The sequence below is a fragment of the Myotis davidii genome, unplaced genomic scaffold (assembly GCF_000327345.1).
Source record: "Myotis davidii unplaced genomic scaffold, ASM32734v1 scaffold1439, whole genome shotgun sequence".
NCBI lineage: Eukaryota > Metazoa > Chordata > Mammalia > Chiroptera > Vespertilionidae > Myotis > Myotis davidii.
Window position 1 is genome coordinate 311,949 of NW_006292342.1, and position 15,705 is coordinate 327,653.

General features: G+C 47.6%; 1 protein-coding gene across 1 annotated transcript in view; it reads right to left on the reverse strand.

Moving 5' to 3' along the window:
- Window positions 1–6,692, reverse strand: part of DNMT1 (DNA (cytosine-5-)-methyltransferase 1) — a 49,806-nt gene extending 43,114 nt beyond the window's left edge. The window contains exon 1 of the mRNA XM_015565355.1: window positions 6,548–6,692. Coding sequence (XP_015420841.1) covers window positions 6,548–6,627 — 80 coding nt within the window. The 5' untranslated portion in view covers window positions 6,628–6,692. The remainder of the gene's footprint in view (window positions 1–6,547) is intronic.
- Between the last annotated feature and the right edge of the window lie 9,013 nt (window positions 6,693–15,705).

Here is a 15,705-nt window from a genome sequence, read left to right on the forward strand (position 1 = left end):
CTCTTTTTTGATTGAAATGAGGTCCTTGGGGGGTGGGAGGGATAGTTTCTTTTAATGATGATGAGAGATGATACAGAAGTTCTATAACAATACAGGGGTGGTAAAAAGTGTGCAGTTGTAATACAAATAAATACAATAATAATACAAGAATAAACTATTTCCTGTACTCACAGCTGTGAACCTACTTTTGCCCACCAGTATATATAATTTAAAAGGTACTGGGAAAGGAAGCAGGTCAGAGTTGGGGTTCTTCTGTAAATTAAGTGACCTACAGGTGGTCTTTCTCAGTCTAGATGGATCTGAGAAGAGCCAATAAGAAGGAACACCTCCTTGTGGTCAGTGTCAGAATGAGAGAACCAGGGCCACGGGATGCTGTGGGGAATAGGCAGCCAACATTCCTAAGAGCTGAGGTGGAGGGATGGCCGCCTTCCAGTGAGGACTGCATGAAATAGGGAAATGAAGGCAGCAGGGGTGCCCACCCAAAGGGGGAGACGCATGAAGTTAGAAGACTTGGCCGGCACCTGGCCCAAAAGCTCACCCTTTGGAACGTTAGTACCTAACATTCAGAAGTGCAGCCATGAGTCTGGCTGGAAAGTCATGGTCTGATTTGATTACTGAAGAGGTGTCTTGCTTCTTTGGGGGGGAAGGGAGAAAAAGAATAAAGGAACAAGAACAGACACCGAGGAAAGGGAGGTTAGTGGAGACGCTGCTCCTAGTCCAAGTGCTGACTGTGGGCAGTGGGGCGACAACAGGTCTAACCATTGGGCCGAGCAACGGTCAGTGGAGTGGCAGCACACGGGGCAGGGACCACTGTTTCTGGATCTTCCGGCCCAGCACCCACATAGACTAGGTACTCAGTTATCACCAGCCCAAAGGGCAGGAACAGAGCTTCTCCTGAGGGCAAGTGTTATCAGCAAAGCCAGGAATTTGAGAATAGGCTTTGTTGGACCAGTATCTTACAGTAGCTGTTCCAAGTGGATGTGGACCCTGCTGCTAGCTTTGACCGTCACTCATATAGTGAGTACCTACTATATGCCAGGCCCTATTCCAGGCAACGAGCTGGGTGACTGGACACAGGCATTGCCAGGTAGGGACCTCCTGACCTGGGTGGTCAGGAAAGGCCTTTCTATAGCAAAAACTCTCAGCAGACTGCAGCTACAGGGTAGTACAGGTGACCTGTAAACAGCATGAGTTTGAAGTGACCCGTAAACAGCATGAGTTTGAACGGCACAGGTCCACTTACATGTGGATTTTTTTCAAAATACTATAACCATATTTTCTCTTCCTTATGATTTTAATAATTTTCTTTTCTCTAGCTTCCTTTACTATAGGCATACAGTATCTATATATATAAAAGCCTAAGTGACCATTATGACCTGATGACCGGTAGGTAGCTATGACGCGCACTGACCACCAGGGGGCAGACGCTCAACACAGGAGCTGCCCCTTGGTGGTCAGTGCGCTCCCACAGCCAAGCTCCTGCAGCCAGCCAACCTCCTACGGTCCCTCCCCCCAGTAGGCGGGCCCCTATCAGCCCCGATTGCCAGCCAGGCCGAGGGACCCCACCAGTGCATGAATTCATGCACGGGGCCTCTAGTTAAAAGGTAACATACAACATATGTGTTATTCAACTGTTTATGTTATCCTTAAGGCTTCTGGTTAACAGTAGGCTATCAGCCCTAGCTGCTTTGGCTCAGTGGACAGAGCGTTGGCCTGTGGACTGAAGGGTCCCAGGTTCGATTCCGGTCAAGGGCACATGCCTAGTTTGCGGGCTCGATCCCCAGTAGGGGGCATGCAGGAGGTAGCCAATCAATGATTCTCTCTCATCATTGATGTTTCTCTCTCTGAAATCAATAAAAATATAAAAAAACAAACAGACAGTAGGCTATTAGTTAAGTTTGGAGGAGTCAAAAGTTAAACTTGAGCCCTGAATAGTGTTGGTCAGTGTCAGCCCATGCACCAAAGGGTTGCAGGTTTAATTCCTGACCAAGGGAACCTACCTGGGTTGCAGGTTCGACCCCCAACCTGGGTACAGAGGGCAACTAACCAACGTATCTCTGTCACACTGATATGTGTCTTTCTCTCCTTCTCTCCCTCCTCCTCCCTCTGGTCCACTCTAAACTTCAGTGGAAAAATGTCCTCGGGCCCAGCTGGTATTGCTCCATGGTTGAGCATCAACCTATGAAATAGGAGGTCACAGTCTGATTCCAGGTCAGGGCACATGCCCAGGTTTGGGGCTCAATCCCCAGGTAAAGGATGCAGGAGGCAGCCAATCAATGGTTCTCGCTCATCACTGATGTTTCTATTTCTTTCTTTTTTTTAAATATATTTTATTGATGTTTTACAGAGAGGAAGGGAGAGGGATAGAGAGTTAGAAACATCGAGTAGAGAGACACCTCGATCAGCTGCCTCCTGCACATCTCCTACTGGGGATGTGCCCGCAACCCAGGTACATGCCCTTGACCGGAATCGAACCCGGGACCTTTCAGTCCATAGGCCGATGCTCTATCCACTGAGCCAAACCGGTTTCGGCTGATGTTTCTATTTCTTTCTCCCTTTCCCTTCCTCTCTGAAATCAATAAACATATATTAAAATATATATGTAGTTTTAAAAATACAGTATCAAAAAAAATAATAATACAGTATCAGAGAGAGGTAGTGGGTGGAAATGGAAGAGGGCATGGGGGGATTAATGGTGATGGGAAATAAAAGAAATTGAATAAGTATCAGAAATTCAGAATTCTTTGGTGGGGAAAAAGAGTAACCAGGCTATGAGTTTTAGAAATGATGTTTCTGTGAACAGCAGCTACCCTGATGGCTATTCAGCAGCTAGTAATTAAAACTGGCTCTCCAGTGAGGCATCAGAACTGGAGGTATTTTATCTCCAGCAGGCACCCCAATTACTGAAAGTAGAAGTCCCACAACCAGAAGAGATAAGGGGCCAAGAATGAAAGAAAGGAGATAGGGAAGTGAGGAAATCAGGCAAGAAAGAGGCTCCCTGGTAGTAGACAGAAACACAAAAACCAAGGATACAAAGAATTAAGAAGCAATACACTGAGTTGAAAGAAGATAGAATGCCACCTCAACCCTAAAGAAAAGGATGCCTGAGCAAGAGTAGGAGCGGACAGTGGCATAAAAGCTAAGGTGGCAGTTGAAAGAGCAAGTCCAGACCATTCTACAAGAAGCCAGGAAAAAAGGAAGTTTGGAATAAGCAGGCATATATCTCATCTCTATACAATGCTACTACCTGCCTCAGTATAAGAGGAACATGTTAATGCTTTAAATTATGTTCCTCTAATGGAAATAAATTACCCAGCTAAGCACTGTAGGTTTCCAGGCAGGTGCTGCTCTACCATGTTTACACCTACCAGCTCAGTTAGTCTTCATAATGCCTTGGCAGGACAGGCCCCTCCACCCCATTTTACAGACAAAGCACCAGGAGGTTAGCCACACAGCTGCAAGTGGCGGGGTGGGATTTGAACCCGTGGTCTGCACCTCTAGAATCCTACTGCAGGGAGAACCAGAAGAGGTTAAGTCCATTTTTCCCCATCCAATACCTACTCAGCAGGAGCCATGAAACTGGTTCAGAACTTCAAGACCTGGCTTAATCTAATCTCAGAATGACTAGCAGATAAGAAAGCTGTCATAATTACAAAGGCTAATTGGAGTTGTGCCCAGGTTGCTAGAATCATGTGTAAACCCAGGCTTCATCCAAGGGGAAAGTTTGACATGCCAGCATGTGAGAGTTTACTGTGCACCAACAGCAGATACAATGAATAAGGCAAACATGCTCCGAGGACAAATCAACTCCAGAGCAGCAAGGCAGCGTGCAGGGTGCACGAACACCCTTCTCCAGTGTGGGGGAAGGCGGGGAAGGCGGCCGTCTTTCTGAATACCATCTTAAGAACAAAGGGACGAAGCCCAGCCTCACGTTGGTCACTCTGCATGGCCTCAAGCCCCGAGAACCCCAAAGGCGGCCTGTGTGGCTTGCGGGAAGAACACACGATGACTCAGGCAACAGGACAGGAATTCTGGACTTCAGGCCAAGTGTACGACAGTGGGGGGGAGGGGAGCAGCGAGGAAAGGGGCAGGAAAACCACCGTATCCAACTTATTTGTAAGAGGATGAGTTCCCACTTACAGAAAACAGACCTGAGTGGCAACAGGAAGACTATCACTTTTCTATGCAAATGATGGCAGCTTGGGCTGCGTAAGAAAAATCAAGTGGAAAAATGTGTCTTGTCCTGAAAAGCGTGCTTTTTAGGAGACTTAAGGTAACACTTTTTTTTTTTTTAATATATTTTATTGATTTTTTTACAGAGAGGAAGGGAGAGAGATAGAGAGTTAGAAACATCGATGAGAGAGAGACATCGATCGGCTGCCTCCTGCACATCTCCCACTGGGGATGTGCCCGCAACCCAGGTACATGCCCTTGACCAGAATCGAACCTGGGACCTTTCAGTCCGCAGGCCGACGCTCTATCCTCTGAGCCAAACCGGTTTCGGCAAGGTAACACTTTTTAAAAAAATATATTTTTCTTGACTTCAGAGAGGAAGGGAGAGGGAGATAGAAACATCAATAATGAGAATCACTGATCAGCTGCCTCCTGCACGCCCCCTCACTGGGGATCAGCCCACAACCCTGGCAAATGTCCTTGACCAGAATCGAACCCGGGACCCTTCAGTCCACAGGCTGACACTCTATCCGCTGAGCCAAACCGGCCAGGACAGGTAAGTAATACCTCAGTAAAGAAGTTAAAGACCAATCATTGAAGATACTTTGTAGTTTCTTTACATATGTAATGGAACTAACTATATGCGCATTTTAAAAGAAGCTGCCATATAAACACACGTTAGCAAAAATGACAGAAATGCAAAACTAAGGACAGGTTCTAACCTCTGCTCCTAGAGTATTCTAACGGACTTAGGTTCCCGTCATATAACAGGTCACTCACCTCTAATTTTCATCACTCAAGAGGCGATCTACCTGCGTGTACAAATCTGAGCTTAAGAGAGTGTTTGATGCCACGGCTGTGTATGCTGCACACCGAAATTCATACGAAAGGCCGCTGAGCGGATCTCACACGCTGACGATTTCATCGTCTACCACAGGGTCTAAAGCGGAAACCTGAAAAAGCTGCCTACCTACAGTAGGCCATTCCAGTTCCAAGTTAATATGGAACCCAGAGTAAACGGCGGATTGGAACACTCACCGAACGTTCCCATTTAGTCCAGCCAGGCGGCGGCCTGGCCCAGTGCAGCCCCGACCGGCGAGGTCAGCCGGCACAAAGCTAACGCGGGGCCTTTCCGCGGCGGGCACGTTCCCATGCGCTCCTATTCGAATATCCACTTTACAATGAATATTGAATATATACTGAATATTCGTTATATAAAGGATTATATAATGAATATTCACAAACCCTAGCTTGTTCATGACACTGGCCCAAACAGACCAGGAGAGGTAGAGCGCTCACCATCGGAAAAAGGCGGCCAGGCCCCACCACCCCCGGTTGGGTCTAAATCATGAAGCCAGAGGCATTCCGAATCCCATTTCCAGTCTAAGTCGCGCCATATCTTGGGGGGAGGGGGGGAATAGAGACACAGATTCTTCAAAAACACTCCCCGCTCTGTGCTTAAAAAGTATTTGGATGGCGGAGGAAGGAGGGCATATGTAATAACTTTCAACAACAAAGAGTTTTAAAAAAATAAAAGTGTTTTGACAATTTTTGTTTGTTGTGTTTTTTTTTTTATCCTCACCCGAGGATAAAACTGATTTTGAGAGAGAGAGAGAGAAACATCAATGGGTTGCCGCCTGCATGCGCTCCGACTGGGGATCGAACCCGCAACCGAAGTAGGTGTCCTATCGGGGAATCGAGCCCAGAACGGAGCTCCAACAAACGGAGCCACACGAGGAGCGGAACGACCAGAAAAGCCTGCTCAGTCTTCTTCATGCTGCCACAGCCCCGGTGGGGGGAGCCTCCCCCAAAAGACGGGACTCGCAAACCTGAGCCCGCTGCACCCGAGCCCTAACCGGCGATGTCTGTCTTTGGTGGTCGCCATCGGGGTGTTGGTACGGGACGCCAAGAGGGTCCCCTGAAACACCCCAGAGCCAGGCCGGCCAGGCCCCTCGACCCCCTCACCCCCGCAGTGTGCACCGGAAGTGGAGGCCAAAGTGCCGGGCCGAGTGGTGGTTCGGCCGTGGGCTGCCCACTTCCTGTACGACCAAGCTGGAGACAGGAGCCGGGCGGCTGTCCTGAGAAAGGGATTCCCTGAAGCAAACTCGGAGTTTGCTCTACTCCGAGGTCAGAGGAGACCCCAAGTTTCCAGTCACGAGGGAACTGTGAAGGGCCTTGGCCCATTTTGGCGCCAAACTGCCCGAGACGCGCGCGACCGGAAGTCCCACCCTACCCGCGCCAACTGCCGCCAAGCAACCCCACGCATGCGCGCCCGTCTGTCAGCAGCCGCCAAGGGCTACCCAGAGGGGAAGCAACCCCTGCACCCCCAGCAACATGCCACCCCACGGAGCTCGCGGTCCCCTGCAGCACCTACCGCCTGCGGACATCGTCCGGCAGTGAGATGGCCCGGGAGGCCAGCGCGGGCACCCGGGCCGGGGCGGTTCGGGCAGGCATCTTGGAAGCTGCAACAGAGGTGTCGGCAGCACAGGCAGCTCTGGCTTTTCGCGCGGAAACCGACAGGGAGGGGCTGGAGGAGGTGGCGTGTACCACCCCGGCCCGGGCATGGGGGAAGGCGGGACGTACCATGCTGAGAGAGCTTGTAACAGTAGCGGGCAGACGGAGTGGAGCCGGCTGTGCCCAGGGGGTGCGCATGCGCCAGACGGATGTGCACCCCCGCGTGGAGCAGTGGACTTGTCCAAGATCCAGCGTTTGCTCCAAGCTTTTTGCCAGAGAGACAGTCATTCATTCATTCTTTCCAGTATGCTGGGAATAAAAAAGGGAGGGTCCCCACGGGATTCAAGCGTGTAGGCCTTGAATTCAAGTCCGCAGCTCCAATCCCATCTCTACCTGTTTGCTCGCTATAAGGACCTTGGGCAGGTTATTTGGATCCAGTCTTAGTGTCCTCATCTATAAAAAGGAGCTGGGTGGGCCCTAGCTGGTTTGGCTCAGTGGATAGAGTGGGCCTTCGGACTGAAGGGTTGCGATCAGGGCACATGCTCAAGTTGTGGGCGTGCAGGAAGCAGCCGATCGATGATTCTCATCATTGATATGTCTAGCGCTCTCCCCCCCTTTCTCTCTGAAATCCGTAAAAACAAATAAATAAAAAGGAGCTAGCCCTGGCCGGTGGGTTTAGAGCATCAGCCCACACACGCACGGAAGGGTTGTGGCAAGGTCATACCTGGGTTGTAGGTTCTATCCTCGCTCCCATTAGGGTGCATGCCAGAGGCAATTGATTAGCCTCTCCCATTGAGGTTTCTGTCTTTCTCTCCTCCTTCCTCCCTCCTTGCATTGAGGTTTCTGTCTTTCCTCCTTCCTCCCTCCCTTCCACTCTCTAAAAATCAATGGAAATATTAAAAAGGGGGGGGTGGCTAATAGCATCTACTCCAAAAAATTATCAGGATGTATAACTAGCACCAAGGATCTCAGAGACCCGGGCCACTTGTACAGTCTGTATGTTTAAAAAAGCACCAGAACCTTGTTTGAGTGGCTCAGTTGGGTTGAGCGTCCTCCAGTGCACCAGAAGGCTGTCAGTTCATTCCAGGTCGGCCCATACCTGGATTGCAGGTTTGAGTGCACCGGAGGCAACCGATTTCTTTCCCTTCCTCTCTCTAAGAATGTCCTGGAGTGAGGGCATAAATAAATAAAAGGGTTTTTTTTTTGTTTTGTTTTAAAGCACCAGAACCTGGGGAAAGGATAGTTTTCAACAAATGCTGCTGGGAAAACTGGATATTCATATGCAAAAGAATGAAGTTAGACCCTTACTTAAATACCATATGTAAAAATTAACTCAAATGGATTAAAGACCTAAATGTAAGGCCTGAAACTATAGAACTCCTAGGAGAAAACCTGGGGGGGGAGGGGGCAGCTTAACACTGGGCTTGACAATGATTTCTTGATTATGGTGCCAAAAGCACAAACAATAAAAACTACAATTGACAAATGGGACTACATCAAATTCAATTTATACACAGCAACGGAATCAATCAACAAATGGCAACCTATGGAATAGGAGCAAATATGTGCAATCCATATATGCCATAAGGAGTTAACATCCAGAGTATATAAAGAACTCCTGCAACTCAAATAACCCGATTTAAAAAATGGGAAAGGATTTGAATACACATTTCAAATTCTTTCGAAATAAAAGATACACAGCCCTGGCTGGTTTGGCTCAGTGGATAGAGTGTCAGCCTACGGACTGAAGGGTCCTGGGTTCAATTCCAGTCAAAGGCATATGCCAGGTTTCGGGCTCGATCCCCAGTAGGGGGCGTGCAGTAGGCAGCCAATCAATGATTCTCATCATTGATGTTTCTATCTCCCTTCCTCTCTGAAATCAATAAAAAGAAAAAGATACACAAATGACCGATAAGCATATGAAACGATGTTCAACATCACTAACCATCAGGGAAATGCCAATCAAAACCACAATGAAATATAATCTCACACCCATGAGGAAGGCCATTATCCAAAATGAAATATGGCAAAGATGTAGAGTTCGGAACCCATGTGCACTGTTAATAGGGATGTAAAATGATGCAGCAGCTACAGAAAAGTGGAAGTTCCTCAAAAAATAAAAATAGAACTACCATATGATCCAGCAATCCCACTTCTGGGTGTATATTCAGAAGAATTGAAAACAGGATCTTAAAGAGATATTTGCATACCCAGCTTGATCACTGCATCATTATTCACAGCAGCCAGAAGGTGGGAGCAACCCAAATGCCCATTGCTAGATGAGTGAATTAAAAATGTGGCACCCTAGCCAGTTTGGTTCAGTGGATAGAGCATCAGCTCAAGGACTGAAGGGTCCCAGATTCGAATCCAGTCAAGGGCACATCCCTGGGTTGCAGGCTCAATCCCCAGTAGGGTGCATGCAGAAGGCAGCTGATCAATGATTACCTCTCATCATTGATGTTTCTATCTCTCCTCTCTGAAATCAAAAATATGTTTTAAAAGAGAAAAAAAAGAAAATGCGGCATAGCCCGGTTGGCATGGTTCAGTGGTTGAGCATCAACCTATGAACCAGGAGGTCATGCCTGGGCACATGCCCGAGTTTCAGGCTTAGTCCCCATTGGGAGGTGCGCAGGAGGCAGTGATCGGCGATTCTCATCATTGATGTTGCTATCTCCCTCCCCCTTCCTCAATGAAATCAATAAAAAATATTTTTTAAATGTGGCACATACATACAATGGAATATCATTCAGCCTTCATATTATTAATATTAATTGTTGTTAATATCATTCAGTGCAGCTGTAGAAGGGAGGGAACTCTTGCCCTTTGTGACAGCATGGATGGACCTGGAGATTATTGTGCTGGGTAGAACAGGCCAGCCAGAGAAGGACGGGTACCGTGTAGTTTCACTTATGTGGAACCTAATGAACAGGATAAACTGATGAACAGAATAGAATCAGAGGCATGGGTACATGGAACAGACTGACAAATGTAGGAGGGAAGTGGGGGAGGGGGGCTGGATGAAAGAAGGTGAAGGAATCAGCCAAAGAACATATATGCATAAGCCATGGATCCAGACAAGAGAGTGATGAAGGCCAGGGGAAGGGTGGCAGGGTGGGTGGGGGTGAGCAAAAGGGGAAGGGCAGATGGGGCCATCTGTAATAGTGTCAACAATAAAACAACAAAAGAACTAATTCTTGGACAAGTTGTCAAAAGTCAATACTTCCATCTCCATAGTAACAGTCAATTCAATCAATATAGATTTTTAAAAGGGTTTTAAACAAATGATTTGTGTAATTGTTTTTCTCTTAATAACCTATAAATGATGCTCATTTCAAGATTATTAATTTAAAAAGAAAAGGAAATCCTGGCCTTTGAAACAACCTGATGAACCTTGAGGTCATTATGGTCAGTGAAATAAACCAGTCTCAAACGGCAAAGACTGTATGATCCCACTTGTTGGAGATTATGTAAGGTAGTCAAACTCAGGTAGAGAAAGAACTATGGTGATTACCAGAGGCTAGTGGAGGGCAGAAAAGGGAAGTTGTTCAATAGAGCGGAGTTTCAGTTTTACAAGATGAAAGTGCCAGAGATCTGTTGCACAACAGTATTATGTAGTTAACAATACTGTTCTGTATGAAAGGACAGTATGTAAATACTGTAGATGGCAAATACTATTTTTTAACCACAGTAAAAAACCCCACAAAAAACAGGCCTATCTTATTGTTAATTTTTGTTTGTTTTTAGGGCTGAGGTTTTTTTTTTTAAGAGTACTTTATCTGCCATCACAACAACAGAAGCACCAGAACAGAGTTAAAAATCATGATATAGTTTTACATTTTTATATTACAACATGTGTAAGCGAATGTGTTCATAAACACAAACATACACCTAGTTTCCACAACAGCTGGGGGGTGGGGGGGGGAGCCTGGCCAGAAGTGGACCTTAGGCCCTCTGGTTGCTATGAGTTACCCACACATGGCAAGATCCAGGAGAATGGAAACATTAGAACTAAAGTTAATAACCATTAATTTAATATTTAATCAACATGTATGTACTGTACCCGGCTCTTCAGAGAAGTTATCTAATTCTTAAGCATTAAGGGAGATGTCAGGACCCCATTTCCCATGGCCGAGGATAGTTATTACCAAGGAGCCTGGCTCAGACGCTGCTTACCCAAGATCATAAACTCAGGGACCATGAACTCTGGTGTCTTTGGCGAGAGCCTGCATGCCAAACAGCCTGCTGTCAGGTCCCGGGATGCCAAAGGGACACACTGGGGGAATTGGACTGAGGAGAGGGGCAGCAAGGGGGTAGCAGATAGAAGACAATCTGACCAGAGTGAGGCTCAAGTCCCATAGACCTGTCAGAAGCCTGCATCTGGGCCCCTAGCCCACCTTAGGAGAAGGGGTGCTCATAGGACCAGAAGGGAGACGAGGGAAGCGGAGACACATAAGCAGACCAGCTGCTGCATTTATTGGAGGCTCCCCTCAGGTGAGTTACCTTCATAATCCTTTTGCAGCAGATAATTGACCCATTTTACAGAAGGGGCAAAGGCTCGGGGACCTAAAGACTTGCTCAAGAGCCCGAACGAGTTGGTGCCAAAGCTGGGCTTCCAGCCCAACTGGACCTGCTCTCAAGTGGCTCAGGGGCAAAAAGCCAGACGTCATCTCTAATTGGTCTCCTCCCCTCACATGCAAGACATGGGGAATCTCTTTTCTTCCTCTGAAATGTAGCCCAGGTCTTTCTGCTTATTTCCTCTGCCACCACCTCAGCCAGGACTGCCATCATCACTCACCCGGACGATTCTAGCAGCCTTCTCTCTGCTCCCCCGGAACACTGTATCCAAAGAGCTTTAAAAAAATTTTTTGGAACACGCCGTTTTCCTCTTCCCCACTAAAACTCTCATAGCCCTAGAACGAAAACTTAGCCCTGGAACTAAAATCGAAGTATTTTACTCCATTTACAGAGTCCTGCCTAAAGGCGTCTCCTCCTTCCTCACTGAGCTCCAGCTTTGACCCACTTTTAGTCTCTCAAGTTCTTCTGTGCCCCAGGGCCTTTGCTGTCACTTCTGTCCAGGCCACTTTTTTTTAAAATCCTCTCCTGAGGATTTTTTTTTTTTTTTTTAGAGAGAGAGAGACACACAGACATCAGTACGAGAGAGAAATATCAATCCACTGCCTCCCCTACGTGTCCTGACCAGGGATCAAATCTGCAACCTGGGTATGTGCCCTGACTGGGAATTGAACTCGCCACCTTTTGGTGTGTTTGGGGACGATGCTCCAACCCACGGAGCCACACTGGCCAGGGCGCCCAGGCTACTCTTCTGGGAGAGTCACACAGCTCAAAGTTTGCTGCTACCCAAAGCCTTTTCCCTGCCCACCTGGAAGCAACCCTCACCACCACTAGTCACTCTATCCTATTACCCAGTTCCTTCGTAGCATCTATTGTCAGAGATTCTCTTTACATCTATTGTAGTCTGTCGGCTCCATTCGAACAGAGCAGGGATCAGCAGGTTTTTCTATAAAGGAACAGATAGTAAATGTTTCCGGTTTTGTGGGGCCTCTATCTCTGTTGCAGCCACTCACTCCTGCCATGACAGCATGAAAACAGCCATAGACAATACATCAGTGAAGAGGTATGGCTCTTCCAGTAAAAGTCCGGCATCCTTCCTGGGCTGTATTGACCAAAACAGATGGTGGGCCAATCCCTGCAAAGGTTGTGAGCTCCAGATGGCAAGTGCTGGTCTGCCTCCTTCACAGCTGATGCTCCAAGGACTCGTCCATAGGAATCTAAATCGCAGCTGAATTAATATACAGGACATGGGAGGTACCCGATGCAAATGTTGGCAGGTATAAAGCCGTTTTCTCCCCCAGAACAACGTAATTTCCCTCTTACAAACAGGGAAACTGAGGCCCAAATCAGCTCAGGTTTGTCTCTAATCCATGAGTCACCTGCTTCATTCCAGAGTTTTTAGCTACAAATATATCAGCTAAATCAATGGAGAAAGGATACTCATGGCTTCAGGAACCTCCACAGTGACTGGTTGGGCCTCCAGACGCCCCCTCCCCCACCTAGAAATGGGCTCCTCCCTTTAGCAGGACTGGAACTTCCAGAAGACACCAGGTTCAGCTCTTGTGGGCATTCACTCCACCTCCACCTCTTGGTCGTGTTCACAAATCCCTCGCGAGAAAAGGCTTGTCAGGCCCAAGCTCCCTGCTTCTAGCCCCCAGTTACAAGGAGGAAGAGTCCAGCATCAGTGCTAGGGCTGGTGAGGGGGTTGTCACACTCTCGAGCCAAGGTCAGCCAGAAGGTCGGCGCTGAGTCATGCCCACATGCTGGGGAATTAGTCACAGCCACCAAGGTCTCTCGCCTGGAGCAAAGCCCGGCAGCCTCAAGGATTGCGGCCAAGCTAGGTGGGTTGTTTTTCAAACAGTCCTTGAGTCAGTTAGCCGAGCTTCCCTGGCCCAGGCCACCTTCCCCTCTCTCCTAAGCACTGGCCCAGCATCCTGCCCAGGCTGCCATTCAGCCCTCCCCCACCTCTTCCCCACATGGCTGTGGGAGGGATCTTTTCAGAATCCCAATCTGATCCTGCCATCTGCTCCCTAGCCCATCCCACACTCCTAGATGGCTTCTCAGTGCACTTAGGGTAACCCCAACCTCTGCAAACCTAGCCCTGCCACTCACTCCTTGGCACACCCCAGCTGAGCTATATCCTGGTTACTTCCAGCCCCTTCTTGCCTAAGACCTGTGGTAGCCAGCCTCTAATGGGGCCCCCAACATCTCTTGCCTCTCAGGATTCATGCCCTTGTGGAGTCGTCTCCCGCAGAATCAAGGCCGGTCTGTGTGGCCAAGAGAATACGGAACAAGGAAAGGCATGTGACTCCTGAGAGTAGGCCATACAAGCCATCACAACACAAGCTTGTTCTCATGGAGGAAGCCAGACACCCTCACCACATTGTACAGATGCTCAAACAGCCCTACAGGGAGGTCCATAGGAAGAGGAACTAATTTCTCCGCCAGGTGAGTGAGCCACGTGAGAAGTGCTTCTCCAGCCGCAGTCAAGCCTTCAGATGATGGTAGCCGCGGCCAATATCTGCCTGTACCCTCATGACCCACACAAACCCTGAAGGATAATACATGGGTATTGTTCTAAGCCACTAGACTTTGGGGCTTTTTGTTACACAGACATAGAAAACTTTTGTACCACTATTCTCTTAGCCTGGAATGTCCTGCTATTCTATGTGTCCACTTCTACTTGGAGAATCTCTAATCATTCTTCCTATTTGGTCTTAACCATCACCTCCTTCACGGAGCCTTTCCTTTCCTCCTCCAGCCCTAGCAGGTATCTGCTAGGCTCTTAGAACTACAGCTCTTTCTTTCAGAGCCTTTACCTCAGCTGGCAGTCACACAGTGGGGTGATGGTTTACGTCACTCATCCCCCACCCCCCCCCACGTAGGTGCCCAGGATATAGTTGGCATGCAATAAAGACTTAGGGAGATTCAAGGGTTAGGGCAGCGGTTCTCAACCTGAGGGTTGTGACCCCTTTGGGGGTCGAACGACCTTTTCACAGGGGTCGCCTAAGACTATCAGAAAACACATATATAATTACATATTGTTTTTGTGATCACTATGCTTTAATTATGTTCAATTTTTAAGAATGAAAATACATCCTGCATATCAGATATTTATATTACAATTCATAACAGTAGCAAAATGACAGTTATGAAGTAGCAACGAAAATAATTTTATGGTTGGGGGTCACCACAACATGAGGAACTGTATTAAAGGGTCGCAGCATTAGGAAGGTTGAGAACCACTGGGTTAGGGTATGATGCCTGTTCCCCCACATTAAATGCTCAGTCTGCAAATATCCCTCAAAAAGCAAATGCACCCCACTTTGATTCACTTATTCTACTTACAAGAATTTCTCCCGAGAGCCACTCATCCACATGTGCAGAATGAGAAGCAGACATAGCTATTCACTAAGCCTTGACTATAGAAAAGAGGGAAAAACCTAGTTTTCCATCAGCGATGATTAGCTAAAGAAATGGTGTCCCATTCATACCATGACAGACCCCAAACAACAATAACCAAAAGGATATTTGCTCACATAATATCATAGAGAGAGTTTCCTATCCGCAAGTGAAAATAAAATACAGATGTAGAACAGAATTCGTGTGCTGTTTATGTAAAAAGGGGGGAAGGGTGGGAGTAATTATGTATATTTACTCGTCTCTGCATAAAACCTTGGAAAAGAAACAGATAACTTCCTAGAGATAAAGAATGTTAACTAGAGGAATGGAAGCTGTGGGCAGGAAGAGGAATTCTTCTGAATATCTTTTTGCCCTTTTGAATACTGGAGTATGTGGCTATGTTATTTATGTCAAACATAACAACTGGCAGAGCAGTGGGGAAAGGATGGTCTTTTCAACAAATGGTGCTGGGTCTGTTGATGGCCGTTGGAAGAAAGTGTATTTTTTTGTTTGTTTGTTTTTTTAATATATTTTATTGAGTTTTTACAGAGAGGAAGGGAGAGAGATAGAGAGTTAGAAACATCAATGAGAGAGAAACATCGACCAGCTGCCTCCTGCACACTCCCCACTGGGGATGTGCCCGCAACCAAGGCACATGCCCTTGACCGGAATCGAACCCGGGACCCTTCAGTCCGCAGGTCGACGCTCCATCCACTGAGCCAAACCGGTTTGGGCGGAAGAAAGTGTATTTGGATCCCTACCTCAAACCATAATTCAGTTCCAAACATCGGGCAGCTCCAAATGGGAAAGCAAAGTCAAGAAAGCTTTTAAGCCCTGGCCAGGTAGCTCAATTGGTTAGAGCATTGTCCCAATACACTTGGGTTTTGGTCCCTGGTCAGGGCACATACAAGAAGCAACCAAGGATCCATAAATAAGTGGAACAACAAATCAGTGTTTCTCTCTCTTCCTCCCTCTCTTTCTAATTAAAAATAAAATATCAGCCTGGCCAGTGTGGCTCACTGGTTGAGTATTGACCTATGAACCAGGAGGTCATGGTTGGATTCCCAGTCAGGGCACATGCCTGGGTTGCGGGCTCAATCCCCA